The sequence below is a fragment of the Heterodontus francisci genome, unplaced genomic scaffold (assembly GCF_036365525.1).
Source record: "Heterodontus francisci isolate sHetFra1 unplaced genomic scaffold, sHetFra1.hap1 HAP1_SCAFFOLD_461, whole genome shotgun sequence".
NCBI classification, from domain to species: Eukaryota; Metazoa; Chordata; class Chondrichthyes; order Heterodontiformes; family Heterodontidae; genus Heterodontus; species Heterodontus francisci.
This window is the reverse complement of record NW_027140390.1, coordinates 769,203-794,919: the sequence shown is the minus strand read 5'-3', so window position 1 is coordinate 794,919 and position 25,717 is coordinate 769,203. Positions and strand designations below refer to the sequence as shown.

The window sequence follows — 25,717 nt, the reverse complement described above, 5'->3', positions numbered from 1 at the left end:
TCTAACCCAGGGATATGGAGATTGGAACTGTGTACAGTGCTCCAAGTGTGGTCTAACCAGGGGATATGGAGATTGGAACTGTGTACAGTGCTCCAAGTGTGGTCTAACCCAGGGATATGGAGATTGGAACTGTGTACAGTGCTCCAAGTGTGGTCTAACCCAGGGATATGGAGATTGGAACTGTGTACAGTGCTCCAAGTGTGGTCTAACCACGGGATATGGAGATTGGAACTGTGTACAGTGCTCCAAGTGTGATCTAACCGAGGGATATGGAGATTGGAACTGTGTACAGTGCTCCAAGTGTGGTCTAACCAGGGGATATGGAGATTGGAACTGTGTACAGTGCTCCAAGTGTGGTCTAACCCAGGGATATGGAGATTGGAACTGTGTACAGTGCTCCAAGTGTGGTCTAACCAGGGGATATGGAGATTGGAACTGTGTACAGTGCTCCAAGTGTGGTCTAACCAGGGGATATGGAGATTGGAACTGTGTACAGTGCTCCAAGTGTGGTCTAACCAGGGGATATGGAGATTGGAACTGTGTACTGTGCTCCAAGTGTGGTCTAACCCAGGGATATGGAGAATGGAACTGTGTACAGTGCTCCAAGTGTGGTCTAACCCAGGGATATGGAGATTGGAACTGTGTACAGTGCTCCAAGTGTGGTCTAACCCAGGGATATGGAGATTGGAACTGTGTACAGTGCTCCAAGTGTGGTCTAACCCAGGGATATGGAGATTGGAACTGTGTACAGTGCTCCAAGTGTGGTCTAACCCAGGGATATGGAGATTGGAACTGTGTACAGTGCTCCAAGTGTGGTCTAACCACGGGATATGGAGATTGGAACTGTGTACAGTGCTCCAAGTGTGGTCTAACCCAGGGATATGGAGATTGGAACTGTGTACAGTGCTCCAAGTGTGGTCTAACCACGGGATATGGAGATTGGAACTGTGTACAGTGCTCCAAGTGTGGTCTAACCAGGGGATATGGAGATTGGAACTGTGTACAGTGCTCCAAGTGTGGTCTAACCCAGGGATATGGAGATTGGAACTGTGTACAGTGCTCCAAGTGTGGTCTAACCAGGGGATATGGAGATTGGAACTGTGTACAGTGCTCCAAGTGTGGTCTAACCAGGGGATATGGAGATTGGAACTGTGTACAGTGCTCCAAGTGTGGTCTAACCCAGGGATATGGAGAATGGAACTGTGTACAGTGCTCCAAGTGTGGTCTAACCCAGGGATATGGAGATTGGAACTGTGCACAGTGCTCCAAGTGTGGTCTAACCAGGGGATATGGAGATTGGAACTGTGTACAGTGCTCCAAGTGTGGTCTAACACAGGGATATGGAGAATGGAACTGTGTACAGTGCTCCAAGTGTGGTCTAACCCAGGGATATGGAGATTGGAACTGTGCACAGTGCTCCAAGTGTGGTCTAACCCAGGGATATGGAGATTGGAACTGTGTACAGTGCTCCAAGTGTGGTCTAACACAGGGATATGGAGAATGGAACTGTGTACAGTGCTCCAAGTGTGGTCTAACACAGGGATATGGAGATTGGAACTGTGCACAGTGCTCCAAGTGTGCTCTAACCCAGGGATATGAAGATTGGAACTGTGCACAGTGCTCCAAGTGTGGTCTAACCCAGGGATATGGAGATTGGAACTGTGCACAGTGCTCCAAGTGTGGTCTAACCCAGGGATATGGAGATTGGAACTGTGTACAGTGCTCCAAGTGTGGTCTAACCCAGGGATATGGAGATTGGAACTGTGTACAGTGCTCCAAGTGTGGTCTAACCACGGGATATGAAGATTGGAACTGTGTACAGTGCTCCAAGTGTGGTCTAACCCAGGGATATGGAGATTGGAACTGTGTACAGTGCTCCAAGTGTGGTCTAACCAGGGGATATGGAGATTGGAACTGTGTACTGTGCTCCAAATGTGGTCTAACCAGGGGATATGGAGATTGGAACTGTGTACTGTGCTCCAAGTGTGGTCTAACCAGGGGATATGGAGATTGGAACTGTGCACAGTGCTCCAAGTGTGGTCTAACCAGGGGATATGGAGATTGGAACTGTGCACAGTGCTCCAAGTGTGGTCGAACACAGGGATATGGAGAATGGAACTGTGTACAGTGCTCCAAGTGCGGTCTAACCACGGGATATGGAGATTGGAACTGTGCACAGTGCTCCAAGTGTGGTCTAACCCAGGGATATGGAGAATGGAACTGTGTACAGTGCTCCAAGTGTGGTCTAACCCAGGGATATGGAGAATGGAACTGTGTACAGTGCTCCAAGTGTGGTCTAACCCAGGGATATGGAGAATGGAACTGTGCACAGTGCTCCAAGTGTGGTCTAACCCAGGGATATGGAGATTGGAACTGTGCACAGTGCTCCAAGTGTGGTCTAACCACGGGATATGGAGATTGGAACAGTGCACAGTGCTCCAAGTGTGGTCTAACCACGGGATATGGAGATTGGAACTGTGCACAGTGCTCCAAGTGTGGTCTAACCCAGGGATATGGAGATTAGAACTGCACAGTGCTCCAAGTGTGGTCTAACCAGGGGATATGGAGATTGGAACTGTGTACAGTGCTTCAAGTGTGGTCTAACCACGGGATATGGAGATTGGAACTGTGCACAGTGCTCCAAGTGTGGTCTAACCCAGGGATATGGAGATTGGAACTGTGTACAGTGCTCCAAGTGTGGTCTAACCCAGGGATATGGAGATTGGAACTGTGTACAGTGCTCCAAGTGTGGTCTAACCCAGGGATATGGAGAATGGAACTGTGTACAGTGCTCCAAGTGTGGTCTAACCCAGGGATATAGAGATTGGAACTGTGTACAGTGCTCCAAGTGTGGTCTAACCCAGGGATATGGAGAATGGAACTGTGTACAGTGCTCCAAGTGTGGTCTAACCCAGGGATATGGAGAATGGAACTGTGTACAGTGCTCCAAGTGTGGTCTAACCCAGGGATATGGAGATTGGAACTGTGCACAGTGCTCCAAGTGTGGTCTAACCACGGGATATGAAGATTGGAACTGTGTACAGTGCTCCAAGTGTGGTCTAACCCAGGGATATGGAGATTGGAACTGTGTACAGTGCTCCAAGTGTGGTCTAACCCAGGGATATGGAGAATGGAACTGTGTACAGTGCTCCAAGTGTGGTCTAACCCAGGGATATGGAGAATGGAACTGTGTACAGTGCTCCAAGTGTGGTCTAACCCAGGGATATGGAGATTGGAACTGTGCACAGTGCTCCAAGTGTGGTCTAACCACAGGATATGGAGATTGGAACGGTGCACAGTGCGCCAAGTGTGGTCTAACCCAGGGATATGGAAATTGGAACTGTGCACAGTGCTCCAAGTGTGGTCTAACCACGGGATATAGAGATTGGAACGGTGCACAGTGTTCCAAGTGTGGTCTAACCCAGGGTTATGGAAATTGGAACTGTGCACAGTGTTCCACGTGTGGTCTAACCCAGGGATATAGAGATTGGAACTGTGCACAGTGTTCCAAGTGTGGTCTAACCCAGGGATATAGAGATTGGAACTGTGCACAGTGTTCCAAGTGTGGTCTAACCACGGGATATAGAGATTGGAACTGTGCACAGTGCTCCAAGTGTGGTCTAACCACGGGATATAGAGATTGGAACTGTGCACAGTGCTCCAAGTGTGGTCTAACCAGGGGATATGGAGATTGGAACTGTGTACAGTGCTCCAAGTGTGGTCTAACCACGGGATATGGAGATTGGAACTGTGTACAGTGTTCCAAGTGTGGTCTAACCACAGGATATGGAGATTGGAACTGTGTACAGTGCTCCAAGTGTGGTCTAACCCAGGGATACGGAAATTGGAACTGTGCACAGTGTTCCAAGTGTGGTCTAACCCAGGGATATGGAAATTGGAACTGTGCAGTGCTCCAAGTGTGGTCTAACCACGGGATATAGAGATTGGAACAGTGCACAGTGCTCCAAGTGTGGTCTAACCAGGGGATATGGAGATTAGAACTGCACAGTGCTCCAAGTGTGGTCTAACCAGGGGATATGGAGATTGGAACTGTGTACAGTGCTCCAAGTGTGGTCTAACCCAGGGATACGGAAATTGGAACTGTGCACAGTGTTCCAAGTGTGGTCTAACCCAGGGATATGGAAATTGGAACTGTGCAGTGCTCCAAGTGTGGTCTAACCACGGGATATAGAGATTGGAACAGTGCACAGTGCTCCAAGTGTGGTCTAACCAGGGGATATGGAGATTAGAACTGCACAGTGCTCCAAGTGTGGTCTAACCAGGGGATATGGAGATTGGAACTGTGTACAGTGCTTCAAGTGTGGTCTAACCACGGGATATGGAGATTGGAACTGTGCACAGTGCTCCAAGTGTGGTCTAACCCAGGGATATGGAGATTGGAACTGTGCACAGTGCTCCAAGTGTGGTCTAACCCAGGGATATGGAGATTGGAACTGTGTACAGTGCTCCAAGTGTGGTCTAACCCAGGGATATGGAGAATGGAACTGTGTACAGTGCTCCAAGTGTGGTCTAACCACGGGATATGGAGATTGGAACTGTGCACAGTGCTCCAAGTGTGGTCTAACCCAGGGATATGGAGAATGGAACTGTGTACAGTGCTCCAAGTGTGGTCTAACCCAGGGATATGGAGAATGGAACTGTGTACAGTGCTCCAAGTGCGGTCTAACCCAGGGATATGGAGATTGGAACTGTGCACAGTGCTCCAAGTGTGGTCTAACCACGGGATATGGAGATTGGAACTGTGCACAGTGCTCCAAGTGTGGTCTAACCACGGGATATGGAGATTGGAACTGTGCACAGTGCTCCAAGTGTGGTCTAACCCAGGGATATGGAGATTGGAACTGTGTACAGTGTTCCAAGTGTGGTCTAACCCAGGGATATGGAGATTGGAACTGTGTACAGTGCTCCAAGTGTGGTCTAACCACGGGATATGAAGATTGGAACTGTGTACAGTGCTCCAAGTGTGGTCTAACCCAGGGATATGGAGATTGGAACTGTGTACAGTGCTCCAAGTGTGGTCTAACCCAGGGATATGGAGATTGGAACTGTGTACAGTGCTCCAAGTGTGGTCTAACCCAGGGATATGGAGATTGGAACTGTGTACTGTGCTCCAAGTGTGGTCTAACCACGGGATATGAAGATTGGAACTGTGCACAGTGCTCCAAGTGTGGTCTAACCAGGGGATATGGAGATTGGAACTGTGTACTGTGCTCCAAGTGTGGTCTAACCAGGGGATATGGAGATTGGAACTGTGTACAGTGCTCCAAGTGTGGTCTAACCAGGGGATATGGAGATTGGAACTGTGCACAGTGCTCCAAGTGTGGTCTAACCAGGGGATATGGCGATTGGAACTGTGTACTGTGCTCCAAGTGTGGTCTAACCAGGGGATATGGAGATTGGAACTGTGCACAGTGCTCCAAGTGTGGTCTAACCAGGGGATATGGAGATTGGAACTGTGTACTGTGCTCCAAGTGTGGTCTAACCCAGGGATATGGAGATTGGAACTGTGTACTGTGCTCCAAGTGTGGTCTAACCAGGGGATATGGAGATTGGAACTGTGTACTGTGCTCCAAGTGTGGTCTAACCAGGGGATATGGAGATTGGAACTGTGTACAGTGCTCCAAGTGTGGTCTAACCAGGGGATATGGAGATTGGAACTGTGCACAGTGCTCCAAGTGTGGTCGAACACAGGGATATGGAGAATGGAACTGTGTACAGTGCTCCAAGTGCGGTCTAACCACGGGATATGGAGATTGGAACTGTGCACAGTGCTCCAAGTGTGGTCTAACCCAGGGATATGGAGAATGGAACTGTGTACAGTGCTCCAAGTGTGGTCTAACCCAGGGATATGGAGAATGGAACTGTGTACAGTGCTCCAAGTGTGGTCTAACCCAGGGATATGGAGAATGGAACTGTGCACAGTGCTCCAAGTGTGGTCTAACCCAGGGATATGGAGATTGGAACTGTGCACAGTGCTCCAAGTGTGGTCTAACCACGGGATATGGAGATTGGAACAGTGCACAGTGCTCCAAGTGTGGTCTAACCAGGGGATATGGAGATTGGAACTGTGCACAGTGCTCCAAGTGTGGTCTAACCACGGGATATGAAGATTGGAACAGTGCACAGTGCTCCAAGTGTGGTCTAACCACGGGATATGGAGATTGGAACTGTGCACAGTGCTCCAAGTGTGGTCTAACCCAGGGATATGGAGATTAGAACTGCACAGTGCTCCAAGTGTGGTCTAACCAGGGGATATGGAGATTGGAACTGTGTACAGTGCTTCAAGTGTGGTCTAACCACGGGATATGGAGATTGGAACTGTGCACAGTGCTCCAAGTGTGGTCTAACCCAGGGATATGGAGATTGGAACTGTGTACAGTGCTCCAAGTGTGGTCTAACCCAGGGATATGGAGATTGGAACTGTGTACAGTGCTCCAAGTGTGGTCTAACCCAGGGATATGGAGAATGGAACTGTGTACAGTGCTCCAAGTGTGGTCTAACCCAGGGATATAGAGATTGGAACTGTGTACAGTGCTCCAAGTGTGGTCTAACCCAGGGATATGGAGAATGGAACTGTGTACAGTGCTCCAAGTGTGGTCTAACCCAGGGATATGGAGAATGGAACTGTGTACAGTGCTCCAAGTGTGGTCTAACCCAGGGATATGGAGATTGGAACTGTGCACAGTGCTCCAAGTGTGGTCTAACCACGGGATATGAAGATTGGAACTGTGTACAGTGCTCCAAGTGTGGTCTAACCCAGGGATATGGAGATTGGAACTGTGTACAGTGCTCCAAGTGTGGTCTAACCCAGGGATATGGAGATTGGAACTGTGCACAGTGCTCCAATTGTGGTCTAACCACGGGATATGGAGATTGGAACTGTGCACAGTGCTCCAAGTGTGGTCTAACCCAGGGATATGGAAATTGGAACTGTGCACAGTGCTCCAAGTGTGGTCTAACCACAGGATATGGAGATTGGAACGGTGCACAGTGCTCCAAGTGTGGTCTAACCCAGGGATATGGAAATTGGAACTGTGCACAGTGCTCCAAGTGTGGTCTAACCACGGGATATAGAGATTGGAACGGTGCACAGTGTTCCAAGTGTGGTCTAACCCAGGGATATGGAAATTGGAACTGTGCACAGTGTTCCACGTGTGGTCTAACCCAGGGATATAGAGATTGGAACTGTGCACAGTGTTCCAAGTGTGGTCTAACCCAGGGATATAGAGATTGGAACTGTGCACAGTGTTCCAAGTGTGGTCTAACCACGGGATATAGAGATTGGAACTGTGCACAGTGCTCCAAGTGTGGTCTAACCACGGGATATAGAGATTGGAACTGTGCACAGTGCTCCAAGTGTGGTCTAACCCAGGGATATGGAGAATGGAACTGTGTACAGTGCTCCAAGTGTGGTCTAACCCAGGGATATGGAGAATGGAACTGTGTACAGTGCTCCAAGTGCGGTCTAACCCAGGGATATGGAGATTGGAACTGTGCACAGTGCTCCAAGTGTGGTCTAACCACGGGATATGGAGATTGGAACTGTGCACAGTGCTCCAAGTGTGGTCTAACCACGGGATATGGAGATTGGAACTGTGCACAGTGCTCCAAGTGTGGTCTAACCCAGGGATATGGAGATTGGAACTGTGTACAGTGTTCCAAGTGTGGTCTAACCCAGGGATATGGAGATTGGAACTGTGTACAGTGCTCCAAGTGTGGTCTAACCACGGGATATGAAGATTGGAACTGTGTACAGTGCTCCAAGTGTGGTCTAACCCAGGGATATGGAGATTGGAACTGTGTACAGTGCTCCAAGTGTGGTCTAACCCAGGGATATGGAGATTGGAACTGTGTACAGTGCTCCAAGTGTGGTCTAACCCAGGGATATGGAGATTGGAACTGTGTACTGTGCTCCAAGTGTGGTCTAACCACGGGATATGAAGATTGGAACTGTGCACAGTGCTCCAAGTGTGGTCTAACCAGGGGATATGGAGATTGGAACTGTGTACTGTGCTCCAAGTGTGGTCTAACCAGGGGATATGGAGATTGGAACTGTGTACAGTGCTCCAAGTGTGGTCTAACCAGGGGATATGGAGATTGGAACTGTGCACAGTGCTCCAAGTGTGGTCTAACCAGGGGATATGGCGATTGGAACTGTGTACTGTGCTCCAAGTGTGGTCTAACCAGGGGATATGGAGATTGGAACTGTGCACAGTGCTCCAAGTGTGGTCTAACCAGGGGATATGGAGATTGGAACTGTGTACTGTGCTCCAAGTGTGGTCTAACCCAGGGATATGGAGATTGGAACTGTGTACTGTGCTCCAAGTGTGGTCTAACCAGGGGATATGGAGATTGGAACTGTGTACTGTGCTCCAAGTGTGGTCTAACCAGGGGATATGGAGATTGGAACTGTGTACAGTGCTCCAAGTGTGGTCTAACCAGGGGATATGGAGATTGGAACTGTGCACAGTGCTCCAAGTGTGGTCGAACACAGGGATATGGAGAATGGAACTGTGTACAGTGCTCCAAGTGCGGTCTAACCACGGGATATGGAGATTGGAACTGTGCACAGTGCTCCAAGTGTGGTCTAACCCAGGGATATGGAGAATGGAACTGTGTACAGTGCTCCAAGTGTGGTCTAACCCAGGGATATGGAGAATGGAACTGTGTACAGTGCTCCAAGTGTGGTCTAACCCAGGGATATGGAGAATGGAACTGTGCACAGTGCTCCAAGTGTGGTCTAACCCAGGGATATGGAGATTGGAACTGTGCACAGTGCTCCAAGTGTGGTCTAACCACGGGATATGGAGATTGGAACAGTGCACAGTGCTCCAAGTGTGGTCTAACCACGGGATATGGAGATTGGAACTGTGCACAGTGCTCCAAGTGTGGTCTAACCCAGGGATATGGAGATTAGAACTGCACAGTGCTCCAAGTGTGGTCTAACCAGGGGATATGGAGATTGGAACTGTGTACAGTGCTTCAAGTGTGGTCTAACCACGGGATATGGAGATTGGAACTGTGCACAGTGCTCCAAGTGTGGTCTAACCCAGGGATATGGAGATTGGAACTGTGCACAGTGCTCCAAGTGTGGTCTAACCACGGGATATGGAGATTGGAACAGTGCACAGTGCTCCAAGTGTGGTCTAACCACGGGATATGGAGATTGGAACTGTGCACAGTGCTCCAAGTGTGGTCTAACCCAGGGATATGGAGATTAGAACTGCACAGTGCTCCAAGTGTGGTCTAACCAGGGGATATGGAGATTGGAACTGTGTACAGTGCTTCAAGTGTGGTCTAACCACGGGATATGGAGATTGGAACTGTGCACAGTGCTCCAAGTGTGGTCTAACCCAGGGATATGGAGATTGGAACTGTGTACAGTGCTCCAAGTGTGGTCTAACCCAGGGATATGGAGATTGGAACTGTGTACAGTGCTCCAAGTGTGGTCTAACCCAGGGATATGGAGAATGGAACTGTGTACAGTGCTCCAAGTGTGGTCTAACCCAGGGATATAGAGATTGGAACTGTGTACAGTGCTCCAAGTGTGGTCTAACCCAGGGATATGGAGAATGGAACTGTGTACAGTGCTCCAAGTGTGGTCTAACCCAGGGATATGGAGAATGGAACTGTGTACAGTGCTCCAAGTGTGGTCTAACCCAGGGATATGGAGATTGGAACTGTGCACAGTGCTCCAAGTGTGGTCTAACCACGGGATATGAAGATTGGAACTGTGTACAGTGCTCCAAGTGTGGTCTAACCCAGGGATATGGAGATTGGAACTGTGTACAGTGCTCCAAGTGTGGTCTAACCCAGGGATATGGAGATTGGAACTGTGCACAGTGCTCCAATTGTGGTCTAACCACGGGATATGGAGATTGGAACTGTGCACAGTGCTCCAAGTGTGGTCTAACCCAGGGATATGGAAATTGGAACTGTGCACAGTGCTCCAAGTGTGGTCTAACCACAGGATATGGAGATTGGAACGGTGCACAGTGCTCCAAGTGTGGTCTAACCCAGGGATATGGAAATTGGAACTGTGCACAGTGCTCCAAGTGTGGTCTAACCACGGGATATAGAGATTGGAACGGTGCACAGTGTTCCAAGTGTGGTCTAACCCAGGGATATGGAAATTGGAACTGTGCACAGTGTTCCACGTGTGGTCTAACCCAGGGATATAGAGATTGGAACTGTGCACAGTGTTCCAAGTGTGGTCTAACCCAGGGATATAGAGATTGGAACTGTGCACAGTGTTCCAAGTGTGGTCTAACCACGGGATATAGAGATTGGAACTGTGCACAGTGCTCCAAGTGTGGTCTAACCACGGGATATAGAGATTGGAACTGTGCACAGTGCTCCAAGTGTGGTCTAACCACGGGATATGGAGATTGGAACTGTGTACAGTGTTCCAAGTGTGGTCTAACCACAGGATATGGAGATTGGAACGGTGCACAGTGCTCCAAGTGTGGTCTAACCCAGGGATATGGAGAATGGAACTGTGTACAGTGCTCCAAGTGTGGTCTAACCCAGGGATATGGAGATTGGAACTGTGCACAGTGCTCCAAGTGTGGTCTAACCACGGGATATGAAGATTGGAACTGTGTACAGTGCTCCAAGTGTGGTCTAACCACGGGATATGGAGATTGGAACTGTACACAGTGCTCCAAGTGTGGTCTAACCACGGGATATAGAGATTGGAACTGTACACAGTGCTCCAATTGTGGTCTAACCACGGGATATGGAGATTGGAACTGTGCACAGTGCTCCAAGTGTGGTCTAACCACAGGATATGGAGATTGGAACGGTGCACAGTGCTCCAAGTGTGGTCTCACCACAGGATATGGAGATTGGAACTGTGCACAGTGCTCCAAGTGTGGTCTAACCACAGGATATGGAGATTGGAACTGTGCACAGTGCTCCAAGTGTGGTCTAACCCAGGGATATGGAAATTGGAACTGTGCACAGTGCTCCAAGTGTGGTCTAACCCAGGGATATAGAGATTGGAACTGTGCACAGTGCTCCAAGTGTGGTCTAACCACAGGATATGGAGATTGGAACTGTGCACAGTGCTCCAAGTGTGGTCTAACCACAGGATATGGAGATTGGAACTGTGCACAGTGCTCCAAGTGTGGTCTAACCACGGGATATGGAGATTGGAACGGTGCACAGTGCTCCAAGTGTGGTCTAACCCAGGGATATGGAAATTGGAACTGTGCACAGTGTTCCAAGTGTGGTCTAACCACAGGATATGGAGATTGCAACGGTGCACAGTGTTCCAAGTGTGGTCTAACCAGGGGATATGGAAATTGGAACTGTGCACAGTGTTCCAAGTGTGGTCTAACCCAGGGATATAGAGATTGGAACTGTGCACAGTGCTCCAAGTGTGGTCTAACCCAGGGATATAGAGATTGGAACTGTGCACAGTGCTCCAAGTGTGGTCTAACCCAGGGATATGGAAATTGGAACTGTGCACAGTGTTCCAAGTGTGGTCTAACCCAGGGATATAGAGATTGGAACTGTGCACAGTGTTCCAAGTGTGGTCTAACCCAGGGATATAGAGATTGGAACTGTGCACAGTGCTTCAAGTGTGGTCTAACCCAGGGATATGGAAATTGGAACTGTGCACAGTGCTCCAAGTGTGGTCTAACCACGGGATATAGAGATTGGAACAGTGCACAGTGCTCCAAGTGTGGTCTAACCCAGGGATATAGAGATTGGAACAGTGCACAGTGCTCCAAGTGTGGTCCAACCAGGCTACTTACCATGTAGAGAGACGTGTGCTCAGTGTCAGCCAGGAACCCAGGAACCATGTCTGAATCCGCCTCCCCAGACACAGACTTCACTTTCAGGTACAGCACAGGCCACCTACAAGGAAGAACAGTTTAGAGGAGTACACAGTCTGACAGAACAAGAATCGGCAAAGGCAGAAGATCAGGAGAGACCTCGGTAGCGAGAATGGGAACAAATCCTTGCACCAGTACCTGCCATCCTAGATTAAACAATGACAGAAACAGCAACATGTATTTCTATATAGTGTCTTTAACATCGTATCCAGCAAAGGGTAAAACAAAATGTTGATAAAAAGGGGAAGAAAATGAATATGAGAGTAAACTAGCCAGCTAAGGGGGAAGTCACTGAGGACAGAGATGAGTAGAAATGTCTTTACTCAGAGGGTTGTGAATCTTTGGAATTCTCTACCCCAGAGGGCTGTGGAAGCTCAGTCATTGAGTATGTTTAAAGCAGAGATTGACAGATTTCTAAATACAAATGACATGAAGGGGATATGTGGATAGTGTGGGAAAAAGGCATTGAAGTGGATGATCAGCCATGATCATACTGAATGGCGGGGCAGGCTCGATGGGCTGAATGGCCTACTCCTGTTCCTATGAATATAAAAACAATGTAAGAGCTTTTATAAGTATGTAAAAAGGAAAGAGTAGCTAAAGTAAACATTGGTCCTGTAGAAGCAGAGATAGGAGAAATGATCATGGGGAATGAGGAAATGGTAGAGGCTTTGAACAAATATATTGTGTCAGTCTTCACAGTAGAAGACACGAGTTACAAACCAGAAATAGAGGGTAACCAAGGGGCTAATAAGAGTGAGGAACTTAAGGTTATTAATATCAGTAGAGAAAAAGTATTGGAGTAACTTCAGGGACCAAAGTCCGACAAATCCCCAGGACCAGATGGCCTACACCCTCGAATTGTAAAAGAGGTAGCTGCAGACACAGTGAATGTGCTGGCTATGATTTTCTAAAATTCCCTAGATTCTAGAATAGTCCCAGCAGACTGGAAGATAGCAAATGTAACACTGCTATTCAAGAAAGCAGGGAGGGAGAAAACAGGGAACTACAGGCCATGTAACCTGACATCAGATGTTGGGAATGTGCTGGAATCTATTATTAAGGAAGTCTTAATGCAGTTCAAAAAGCAGAGAGTTTTTTTGAGGATGTAACTAGTAGGGTGGATAAAGGGGAACCAGTAGATGTAGTATACCTGGATTTTCAAAAGGCATTCAATAAGGTGCCACATAAAAGATTAATAGGCAAGATAAGGGCTCATGGTGTTGGGGGTAATATATTAGCGTGGATAGAGGATTAGTTAACAGACAGGAAGCAGAGAGTGGGCATAAATGGGGCATTTTCAAGTTGGCAGGCAGTGGATAGTGGGGTTCCGCAAGGATCAGTGCTGGGGCCTCAGCTATTTACACTCTATATTAATGACTTGGATGACGAGACAGAGAGTAATGTATCTAATTTTGCTGATGATACAAAGCTTGGTGGGAATGTAATCTGCAGGGAGGACGTAGAGAGGCTGCAAAGAGATATAGACAGGTTAAGTGAGTGGGCAACAAGGTGGCAAATGGAGTCTAATGTAGGGAAGTGTGAAATTATTCACTTTGGTCGTAAGGATAGAAAAGCAGAATATTTTTTAAAGGTGTGAAACTTGCAAATGTTGATGTTCAGAGAGTCTTGGGGGTATTCATACAAAGAACACAAAGTTAACATGCAGGTACAGCAAGCAATTCGGAAAGTAAATGACATGTTGGCCTTTATTGCAAGGGGATTGGAGTACAGGAATAAAGAAGTTTCACTAAAATTGTACAGGGCTTTGGTGAGACCGCACCTGGAATACTGTGTGTAGTTTTGGTCTCTACATTTAAGAAAGAATATACTTGCACTGGAGATGGTGCAGTGAAGATTTACCTGGGATGAGGGGGTTGTCCTATGATGAGAGGCTGAGTAAATTGGGTCTATATTCTCTGGGGTTTAGAAGAATGAGAGGTGATCTAATTGAGACATAGAAGATTGTGAAAGGGCTTGATAGGGTAGAAGCTGAGAGATTGTTCCCACTGGTCAGGGAATCTAGAACACGGGGACACAGTCTCAGGATAAGGGGCCGATCATTGTAGATGGTACACACTGCTGCCACTGTGCGTCGGTGGTGGAGGGAGGAATGTTTGTGGATGGGGTGACAATCAACTGGGCTGCTTTGTCCTGGATGGTGTCGAGCTTCTTTTGTGTTGTTGGAGTTGCACCCATCCAGGCAAGTGGAGAGTATTCCATCACACTCCTGACTTGTGCCTTGTAGATGGTGGACAGACTTTGGGGAGTCAGGTGGTGAGTTACGCGCCTCAGGATCCCCAGCCTTTAACTGGCTCTTGTAGCCATGGTGTTTATATGACTACTCCAGTTCAGTTTCTGGTCAATGGTAGCCCCCAGGATGTTGATAGTGGGGGATTCAGCGATGGTAATGCCACTGAATGTCAAGGGGAGATGGTTAGATTCTCTCTTGTTGGAGATGGCCATTGCCTGGCACTTGTGTGGTGCGAATGTTACTTGCCACTTATCAGCCCAAGCCTGGATATTGTCCAGGTCTTGCTGCATTTCTACACGGACTGCTTCAGTATCTGAGGAGTCACGAATGGTGCTGAACATAGTGCAATCATCAGCGAACATCCCCACTTCTGACCTTATGATTGAAGGAAGGTCATTGATGAAGTAGCTGAAGATGGTTGGGCCGAGGACACTACCCTGAGGAACTCCTGCAGTGATTTCCTGGAGCTCAGACGATTGATCTCCAACAACCACAACCATCTTCCTTTGTGCTAGGTCTGACTCCAACCAGCGGTGAGTTTTCCCCCTGATTCCCATTGACCTCAGTTTTGTTAGGGCTCCTTGATGCCATACTCGGTCAAATGCTGCCTTGATGTCAAGGGCAGTCACTCTCACCTCAAGTGACTTAACCTTATGGGGGCGGGAAAGTGGAGTTGAAACCAAAGATCATCCATGATCGTATTGAACGGCAGAGCAGGCTCGAAGGGTCATATGGTCTACTCCTGCTCCTATTACTTGTGTTTTTGTGATCTAACTCAGCCTTGAATCTATTCAATGACCCAGCCTCTACTGCTCTCTGAGAAAGCAAATTCCACAGACTAACGACTCAAAGAAAAAAAATTCTCCCCATCTCCATCTTAAATGGGAGACCCCTTATTTTTAAACAGTGTTACCTCAGTTCTAGTCTCACCCATAAGTGAAAACATCCTTCCAGTATTTACCCTGTCAAGCCCGCTCAGCATCTTACATGTTTCAATAAGATCACCTCTCATTCTTCTAAACTCCAATGAGTAAAGGCCCAACCTGCTCAACCTTTCCTCATAAAACAAACCCTTTCATCCCAGAAATCAGCCCAGTGAACCTTCTCTGAACTGCTTCCAATGCAAGTATATCCCTCCTTAACGAAGGAGACCAAACCTGTACACAATACTTCAGATGTGGTCTCACCAATGCTCTGTACAGCTGTAGCAAAACCTCTATACGTTTATATTCGGTTCCCCTTGCAATGAATGCCAATATTCCATTTGCCTTCCTATTCACTTGCTGTACTTGCATACTAACTTTTTGCGATTCCTGTACCAGGACAGCCAGATCCCTCTGTACAGTAGAGTTCTGCAATCTCTCGCCATTTAAATAATAATCTGCTTTTCTCTTCTTCCAGCCAAAGTGGACAAGTTCACACTCTCCCACATTGTACTCTACCTGCCAAATTTTTGCCCACTCACTTATCCTATCTATATCCCATTGCAGGCTCTTTATGTCCTCTTGACAACTCACTTTCCTCCCTATATTTCTGTCATCAGAAAATTTAGCTACCATACATTCAGTCCCTTCATCCAAGTCATTAATATAAACTGTAAATAGTTGAGGCCCCAGCACTGATCCCTGTGGCACTCTACTAGTTACAGCTTGCCAACCTGAAGATGATAACTTTATCCCTACTCTCTGCTGCTTGTTAGCTAACCAATTCTCTACCCATGCCAATATGATAGCCTGTACACCATGAACTCTTATTTTGTGTAGTAACCTTAGATGTGGCACCTTATCAACTGCCTTTTGCAGATCCAAGTAGGATCAGGAATGCACTGCCTAAGAAGGTGGTGGAGGCAGGCTCAATCAAAGCATTCAATGTATTTATCCACGTTGCTTGCTACTTCCTCAAAGAACTCTAATAAATTAGTCAAACACGATTTCCCTTTCACAAAACCATGTGGACTCTGCCTGATTGTATTATGATTTTCTAGATGTCCTGCCATTTCTTCCTTGATAATGGATTCTAGCATTTTCCCTATAACAGATATTAGGCTAACTGGCCTATAATTTCCTACTTTCTGTCTCCCTCCTTTCTTGAATAGAGGTCCTCTATTCTTATGTAAAAGAGGTAGGTTTTATGTAATGTCCCAAAAGGTAGAGAGGCGGAGAGGTTTAGGGAGGAAATTCCAGAGCTTAGCGCCCGGGCAGCCAATGGTGGAGCGATTAAAATTGGGCAAGAGGCCAAAATTAGAGGAGTGCAGATATCTGAGGGTTGTGGGGCTGGAGGAGAATACAGAGATAGGGAGGGGCGGGGCCATGGATGAGAATTTTAAAATCAAGACGTTGCTTAACCAGGAGCTAATGTAGGTCAGTGAGTACAGGGGTGATAGGGGAATGGGACTTGGTGTGTTAATGTGGGGCAGTGAGTACAGGGGTGATAGGGGAACGGGACTTGGTGTGTGTTAATGTGGGGCAGCGAGCACAGGGGAGATAGGGGAATGGGACTTGGTGTGTGTTAATGTAGGTCAGTGAGTACAGGGGTGATGGGGGAACGGGACTTGGTGTGTGTTAATGTAGGTCAGTGAGTACAGGGGTGATGGGGGAACGGGACTTGGTGTGTGTTAATGTAGGTCAGTGAGTACAGGGGTGATGGGGGAACGGGACTTGGTGTGTGTTAATGTGGGGCAGTGAGTACAGGGGTGATAGGGGAACGGGACTTGGTGTGTGTTAATGTAGGTCAGCGAGCACAGGGGTGATAGGGGAACGGGACTTGGTGTGTGTTAATGTGGGGCAGCGAGCACAGGGGAGATAGGGGAACGGGACTTGGTGTGTGTTAATGTAGGTCAGCGAGCACAGGGGTGATAGGGGAACGGGACTTAGTGTGTTAATGTGGGGCAGTGAGTACAGGGGTGATAGGGGAACGGGACTTGGTGTGTGTTAATGTGGGGCAGCGAGCACAGGGGAGATAGGGGAACGGGACTTGGTGTGTGTTAATGTATGTCGGTCAGTGAGTACAGGGGTGATAGGGGAACGGGACTTGGTGTGTGTTAATGTGGGGCAGTGAGTACAGGGGTGATAGGGGAACGGGACTTAGTGTGTTAATGTGGGGCAGTGAGTACAGGGGTGATGGGGGAACGGGACTTGGTGTGTGTTAATGTAGGTCAGTGAGTACAGGGGTGATGGGGGAACGGGACTTGGTGTGTGTTAATGTAGGTCAGTGAGTACAGGGGTGATAGGGGAACGGGACTTGGTGTGTGTTAATGTAGGTCAGCGAGCACAGGGGTGATAGGGGAATGGGACTTGGTGTGTGTTAATGTAGGTCAGTGAGTACAGGGGTGATGGGGGAACGGGACTTGGTGTGTGTTAATGTAGGTCAGTGAGTACAGGGGTGATAGGGGAACGGGACTTGGTGTGTGTTAATGTAGGTCAGTGAGTACAGGGGTGATAGGGGAACGGGACTTGGTGTGTGTTAATGTAGGTCAGTGAGTACAGGGGTGATAGGGGAACGGGACTTGGTGTGTGTTAATGTAGGTCAGCGAGCACAGGGGTGATAGGGGAACGGGACTTGGTGTGTGTTAATGTGGGGCAGTGAGTACAGGGGTGATAGGGGAATGGGACTTGGTGTGTGTTAATGTGGGGCAGCGAGCACAGGGGAGATAGGGGAACGGGACTTAGTGCGAATTAGGACAAAGGCAGCAGAGTTTGGGATGACCTCAAGGTTACAGGCTTACACAAAGAGGCAGTGAGAGAGACACACCCAGATACAGCATCCGATTTTAAAAAAGAGCGCGTACAATAGGCAAATGCACACCCTCACGCAGAGTGAGACACACACTCCCTCGGTGCTTCTCCTACATCACTCACCTCACAGATCTCTCAGTATAGTTCGCAACAAACGCTGCCTTGCCCCGGGTCCGAACACACAACACGTCTCCCAAATGGACAAGCCTGCACCATGAGCACAAAGCACAGCATTTAAGCAGATGCACAGAGCCCAGGACCCTGTGTCGCCATGGAAATACCGGGGCCGTGTATAACCACAGGAATGCCAGGACCCCATGTAACCGCAGGAATAATTCCAATGACCCCACGTAACCACGGGAATACCGGCACCTTGACCCCCTGTAACTGCAGGAATACCGGCACCACTACCCCATGAAACCGCGGGAATACTGGCACCGTGACCCCATATTACCAAGGGAATAATTCCTGTGGCCCTGTGTAACTGCGGGAATAATTCCTGTAACCCTGTTTAACCGCGGGAATACCGGCACAGCGAACCCAAGTAACTGCGGGAATAATTCCTGTAACCCTGTTTCACCGCGGGAATACCGGCAGCTCGCCCTGTTAACAGCAGGAATTCTGGGACCCCCTGCAACTACTGTAATACCAGGTTCTGTGTAATCTCAGGAATAGTGGCCACCACTCACACACATCCATGTGCACACTCTTGCACACTGAGCACTAACCTCTGGGTTTTAAAATGCTCGAACAGCACAGCATCATAAACAGCCCTGGCATTGTATGTTGGAGAGACGATCACTTCCACATGCAGCTCCTTAGCCAATGGAGGGACAGATAGAGCTGAACGGCTATCCTTCGCCTGCTTCCTCAGGCGGCAGGGCTGGTAAAAACGCTGCAATAGGACAAAACAACCTCAGGGTCCATTCACTCCAGCACTGATTTTGGGGGGGGGGGGGGGGGGGGGGAGAAAGAGGGGGCAGCATTGACCTGGTGGCAGGGGAGGGGGCAGCGCTGAGCTGGGGGGAGGGGGCAATCCACTCTAGGTGACAAGAGTTTGAGGGTGGGCGAGGAGGGATTGAGGGTGGGCGAGGACAGGCAACAGAGAGTCCGTGAATAAGCTTACTCCGAATCCTGAGTTGGACGGGGCCAGGGCTGCGGGGGCGGGGCCAGGGCTGGCGGTATCTGGCACGTTGGGCTAAAGGGATATGGGAAAAAGGCAGGTAAAAGATTTGGAGGTGCAGAACAGCCATGATCTGATTGAATGGTGCAACAGGAAGAAGCGGCTGAATGGCCTCCTCCTGCTCCAGTGTCGCCTCGCAATCTTCTAAACTCCAACAAATAAAGGCCCAGTCTATTTAATCTTTCCTCATAGGACAATCCCCCCCATCCCAGGAATTAGTCTGGTGAACCATCATTGTATTCCCTCTATGGCAAGGATATTAGGTAAAGAGACCAAAACTGTACACAATACTCCAATGCAGTCTCACCAAGGCTCTATATAATTGCAGCAAGACATCTTTACTTCTACACTCAAATCTTCTTTTAATAAAGGCCAACATACCATTTGTCTTCTTAATTGCTTGTTGTACCTGCATGTTAGCTTTCAGTGATTCATGAACAAGGACACCCAGGTCCCTTTGAAGTTCAACACTTCTCAACCTCTCACCATTTAAGAAATACTCTGTATTTCTGTTTTTCCTACCAAAGTGGATAACCTCACATTTCTCCGCATTGTATTCCATTTGCCCATTCACTTAGCCTCTCCAAATCCCCTTGAAGCCTCCATACATCTTCCTCACTACTCACATTCCCACCTAGTTTTGTGTCATCAGCAAATTTGGAAATATTACATTTGGTCCCCACATCCAAATCATTGATATAGATTGTGAACAGCTGGGGCCCAAGCACTGATTCTTGCGGTACCCCACTATTCACAGCCTGCCAACGTGAGAATGACCCGTTTATTCCTACTCTCTGTTTTCTGTCCATTAACCAGTTCTCAGTCCTAGCCAGTATATTCCCCCCAATCCCATGTGCTCTAATTTTGTGTGGGACCTTATCAAAAGCTTTCTGAAAATCTAAATATACCACATCCACTGGTTCCCCCTTATCTATTCTGCTAGTTACATCCTCAAAAAACGCCATCCGTTTTCTTAAACATGAATTCCCTTTAATAAATCCATGTTGACTCTGCCCAATCCAGCTATTATTTTCTAAGTGCCCTGTTATCACATCCTTTATAATAGATTCTAGCATTTTCCCTACGACTGATGTTAGAGTAACAGGTCTATAGTTCCCTGTTTTCTCTCTCTCTCCTTTCTTAAATAGCGGGGATACAATTGCCGTCTTGCAATCTGCAGGAACCATTCCAGAGTCTATAGAATTTTGAAAGATGACCAATGCATCTACTATCTCTACAGCCACCTCTTTCAACTGTCTGGGGTGTAGATCATCAGATCCAGGGGATTTATCTACTTTAAATCCCATTAATTTTTGTAATTTTTTTTTACTAATATTAATATCTTGCAGTTCTCTGTTTACACTAATCCCTTGATTCTCCATTATTTCTGGGAGGTTTTTTGTATCTTCCTCCGTGAAGACAGACACAAAGTATTTGTTTAGTTTCTCTGCCATTTCCTTATTCCTCATTATAAATTCTCCTGTCTCTGCCTGTAATGGACCCACATTTGTCTTTGCTAATCTTTTCCTTTTTACATACCTATAGAAAATTTAAAAGTCTGTTTTTATATTTCTCGTCAGATTTCTCTCATAGTCTATTTTCCCTTTCTTAACCTTTTTCTTGGTCCTCCTTTGTAGAATTCTGAAATGCTCCCAATCCTCAGGCTTAGCTTTTTTTTGGCAACTTTATACGCCTTTCCTTTGCTCTAATAATATCCTTGATTTCTTTCGTTAGCCACAGTTGAACACTTTCCTTGTGGGGCTTTTGTGCATTAAAGGAACATATCTTATATGTTTCAATAAGATCACCTCTCATTCTTCTAAACTCCAATGAGTAAAGGCCCAACCTGCTCAACCTTTCCTCATAAAACAAACCCTTCATCCCAGGAATCAGCCCATTGAACCTTCTCTGAACTGCTTCCAATTCAAGTACATCCCTCCTTAAATAAGGAGACTAAAACTGTACACAGTACTCTAGGTGTGGTCTCACCAACACCCTGTACAGTTGGAACAAGACTTCCCTACTTTAATAATCCTTTGCAATAAAGGCCAACATTTCATTTGCCTTCCTAATTACTTGCTCTACCTGCATGCTACCTTTTTGTGATTCATGTACAAGGACACTCAGATCCCTCTGTACCGCAGCATTCTGCAGTCTCTCTCCATTTAAATAATAATTTGTTTTTCTGATTCCTGTGGCATTCCACTAGTTACAGTTTGCCAACCTGAAAATGCCTCATTTATCCTGACTGTTTCCTGTTTGTTAGCCAATGCTCATCCATGCTAATATATAACCCCCAACACCATGAGCTCTTATCTTGTGTAATAACCTTTTATGTGGCACCTTATCGAATGCCTTTTGGAAATCTAAATACACGACATCTACTGGTTCCCCTTTATCCACCCTGCTTGTTACATCCTCAAAGAACTCTAATAAATTTGTCAACCACGATTTCCCTTTTATAAAACCATGTTGACTCTGCCTGATTGCATTGTAATTTTCTCGAGATCCAGCTACTCCTTCCTTCATAATGGACTGTAGCATTTTCCCAATGACAGATGTTAGGCAAACTGGCCTGTAAGTTTCCTGCTTTCTGTCTCCCTCCTTCCTTGAACAGAGGTGTTACATTTGCAGTTTTCCAATCAACTGGGATCTTTTCAGAATCTAGGGAATTTTGGAAGATTACAACCAATGCATCCACTATCTCTGCAGCCATTTCTTTTAAGCCCCCAGGATACAGGCCTTCAGGTCCATGGGGTTTGTCAGCCTTTAGTCCCATTAGTTTTCCTACTATTTTGTCCCCTAGTGATCGTGACTGTTTTAAGTTCCACCCTCCCCTTTACCCATAATATTCTTCTATTCCTGGGATATTTCCATGAAGACAGATACAAAATATTTGTTCAAAAGCTCTGCCATTTCCTTGTTTCCAGTTATTAGCTCCCCAGTCTCATCCTCCAAGGGACCAACATTTACTTCAGCTACTCTCTTTTTTTATATATTTATAGGATCGAGGCCTCCTCCTGTCCCTGTATAACAGGATCAAGGGGCTGAATGGCCTCCTCCTGTTCCTGTGTAACAGGATCGAGGGGCTGAATGGCCTCCTCTTTACCTGTATAACAGGTTCGAGGGGCTGAATGGCCTTCTTCTTTCTCTGTGTAAGTGTTGGGTGGAGTCACAGGTAGGCTGGACTAGATCGGGCTAGCAACTTCCCTTCCCTCAAGGACACTGGTGAGCCCCGAAGTCTTTCGGGGTCACTTCTCAGTCACCAGTCCCCAAATTTCCAAACCTATTGAGCCGAGACCAGTCTTCCTCCCTTTGAGTTCCAGCTCTATACCTTGACTTTCAGTGTCCTGCTGGAGGTTGGCAGCGGGGACCCATTGGAAATGTTGAACCACAGTGCATGCGAGATTGCCGCCACGTTCTCTGCCAGCTCCACCTGGGCACTGCCGCCAGCCACTTCTGCCACCATCACAGATGCGAGCCGTCCATCCGGCCATCGACTGGCGCTGCTTCTCAACGCCCCGGGGCTGCTGCAGGTGCCGGGGTCCACGCGCCGACTGGGATGTGCTGGCTCGGTTTCAGCACGCACGGCCCACTCCTTCTCCACAGTTGGCTCCAGCAAGGAGATGATGACCCACTCACGGTTGAAGAGCCCCAGTCGCTGTACAGCCTGCTGGGTCAGGAGCAGCCAGTTGTCAGCATCCAGGCTACGGTCTGGACCAACCACTCTGGGTTTAAGTTTCCCGCTCTCAGCCAGACCGGGCAGGTCAGCCACCCTCACCTCCAGCCTGCACTCCAAGGCCTGCAGCAAAGTCATGATATCGGAGTCGAGCTGTTTGTCAGGCTCTAGGCCGAAGCCCGTCCCCCAAAGTCCACTCGGGTAATGGGCGAAATCGGAAACACAAAGCGACTGGTGCAGCCTGAGCGATGGAACCTCACTGGGGTGCAGCTGGTTGGGCTCCCTGAAGTCGGTGAGTACCAGGCTGGTGTTGACGGCGAGGACTCCTTGCAGGACAGGCTGGCACTCCAGGACGACCAGCTCCATGAGGTAACCGAAGACCTGGCCTCTGTCCTCCCCAAACAACGGGTGGTAAGGCACTGTGGGGGCATCTCCTTGCCGCATCAGGACCTGCAGGCGCTGGCATGTCAGCATCAGAAGCCCACTTGCAAAGTTTTGGGAGCCAGCCCAGCTCAGGCTGGCTCTGCTGCGGGCGCCCAGCACCACCTTGGTCAGAGTGGGCACCGACTGTACCAGGGAGACTCGTAGGCAGGCCAGGGCACCAGACCGGGCATCGGTCAGGCCCGGAACCTCCTCCTCTTCTGCCCACAGTCCATAGTATTTGAGGAAGAGTTTGCTAGTGTAGATCCGGAGGGGGCCCCCAGCACCCTGCTCCCGGGGTCCCGTCACCCCAGCAACCTGCTCCCGGGGTCCCGTCACCCCAGCACCCTGCTCCCGGGGTCCAGTCACCCCAGCACCCTGCTCCCGGGGTCCCGTCACCCCAGCAACCTGCTCCCGGGGTCCCGTCACCCCAGCACCCTGCTCCCGGGGTCCCGTCACCCCAGCACCCTGCTCCCGGGGTCCCGTCACCCCAGCACCCTGCTCCCGGGGCCCCGTCACCCCAGCACCCTGCTCCCGGGGTCCCGTCACTCCAGCACCCTGCTCCCGGGGTCCCGTCACTCCAGCACCCTGCTCCCGGGGTCCCGTCACCCCAGCACCCTGCTCCCGGGGTCCCGTCACCCCAGCACCCTGCTCCCGGGGTCCCGTCACCCCAGCACCCTGCTCCCGGGGTCCCGTCACCCCAGCACCCTGCTCCCGGGGTCCCGTCACCCCAGCACCCTGCTCCCGACGCTCAGGCCTGGGCCCTGCCGCTTGCTCTGGCGGCTCGTCCTCTGTTACGGTGGCGGAGATGAAGAGCCCGCGACCCGAGGCCGAGGCTTGACCAGTTCGCAGGCACAGAACGCAGGCAGGCCTAGGGCCCGAGCTCAAGGCCGGGAAGGCCGCACGGGAAATGAGAACCTGCAGCGGGTGGAGTTCGGGCGGGAAGCGGCTGCAGACGTGCAGCTCAGCCGGGGCGGCCATAGTGACCCGAGCGGGTTCACAACACGGACGCCGCCATCTTGGTAAAGGAGCCACAGCATCAGCTATTTAAAACGAATAGCACGCGCCATCTTTGTAATGGGCGCTCGCGCAATCTTAGTAAAGGAGCTCTAGCATCAACTCAGACTGTTGCGCATGCGCCAATTTTGTAGAGGAGGACATGCGCAGTGTGAAAGGTCGGCGCCGTCGGAGCAAAGGGGCATTCGCCCCAAAGCGCGTCCGCCATCTTGAAAGTCGCGCACATGCGCACAGTGCCAGCCGCCATATTTGTAATGGCATTTTCTTTCCTGCCCGGGGGAACCCGCCGCCCCTGCGCCGCCATGTTTGTAAAGGAGGAGACTTCAAGGTGCAATTCTGCTATTTTAATAAAGGAGGTTGCAGCCTTCTGTAGGTTGATAACTGGTAAAAGGAGGAGTGGGGCCGCTTAGGGACATAAAAGGAGCATTTACACATGGAGGCAAAGGGAATGACTGAGGTACATGTCTCTACCAAGGAAGAATATGCTGCCCAAGTCACAGTGAAAGAGAAGGTAGTTGAGACACTGGATATGCTAAAAAAAAATGATAAAGAGGAGGTATTGGATAGGCTGGCTAGACTTAAAGTTGATAAGTCACCAGGACTGGATCAGATATATCCAAGGGAAGTAAGGGTGGAAATTGTGAAGGCACTGGCCATAGTATTCTGATTATGCTGAGATATAGGGATGGTGTTAGAGGACTGGAGAATTGAAAATGTTACACCCTTGTTCAGGGGTTATCAGGGTAGATGGGAGTGTGGAATTCGAGACACAAATAGATCAGCCATGATCTTATTGAATGGCGGAGCAGGCTAGAGGGGCCGAATGGTCTACTTCTGCTCCTAATTTATATGTTCGTATGTTCAAAAAAGGGTATAAGGATAAACCCAACAACTACAGGCCAGTTCAACTTCAGTGATGGGGAAGCTTTTAAAAATGATCAGAGACAAAACATTTGGAGCTCCTTTCCTATCAGCACTGTGGATGTACCTGTACCACATGGACTGCAGCGGTTCACCACCACCTTCTCAAAGACAATTAGGGATTGACAACAAATGTTGGCTTTGCCAACGATGCTCACATCCCATGAAAGAATAAAAAATAGTGTGGCTTAATTAAGGAATGCCAGAACAGATTTGTTAAGGGGAAATTGTATTTAACTACTTGTTTGAGATTTTTGATGTGGTAACAGAAGGTTGGTGAGGGCAATGCAATTGATGTGGTCTACATGGACTTCCAAGGGGAATTTGATACATTGCCACATAACAGGCTTGTCAGCAAAGTTAGAGCCCATGGAATAAAGGGGCAGTAGCAGCATGTTACAAGAGTGCTTCTATTTTTAAAAAATATGTTTTTGAGGACTTCTATTTAAATTGTGGAGATGGATTCATTGGAAGGGTAAAGATTTCATAGAAGCTGGACTTTGTTGTTGACAGTTCTTTAAAAGGACACTGAGATATTGTTTAAAAACAACCTTGCCGGAAGTCATGTGCTTTAAGTGACAAACAACAGAAATCTTGGTGGCCTGGGTAAGATGTTTACCGAGAAGCTACATGTCAAGGTTTATG

General features: G+C 48.6%; 1 protein-coding gene across 1 annotated transcript in view; it reads right to left on the bottom strand.

Annotated features, from left to right (window-relative positions):
• pex6 (peroxisomal biogenesis factor 6) overlaps window positions 1-24,147 on the bottom strand; it is an 86,204-nt gene extending 62,057 nt beyond the window's left edge. Inside the window, exons 1-4 of the mRNA XM_068025436.1 lie at window positions 22,370-24,147; window positions 18,581-18,747; window positions 17,976-18,059; window positions 11,784-11,886 (exon numbers count right to left, since the gene is read on the bottom strand). Of these exons, the coding sequence (XP_067881537.1) occupies window positions 11,784-11,886; window positions 17,976-18,059; window positions 18,581-18,747; window positions 22,370-24,115 (2,100 nt within the window). The 5' untranslated portion in view covers window positions 24,116-24,147. The remainder of the gene's footprint in view (window positions 1-11,783; window positions 11,887-17,975; window positions 18,060-18,580; window positions 18,748-22,369) is intronic.
• Window positions 24,148-25,717: the final 1,570 nt, after the last annotated feature.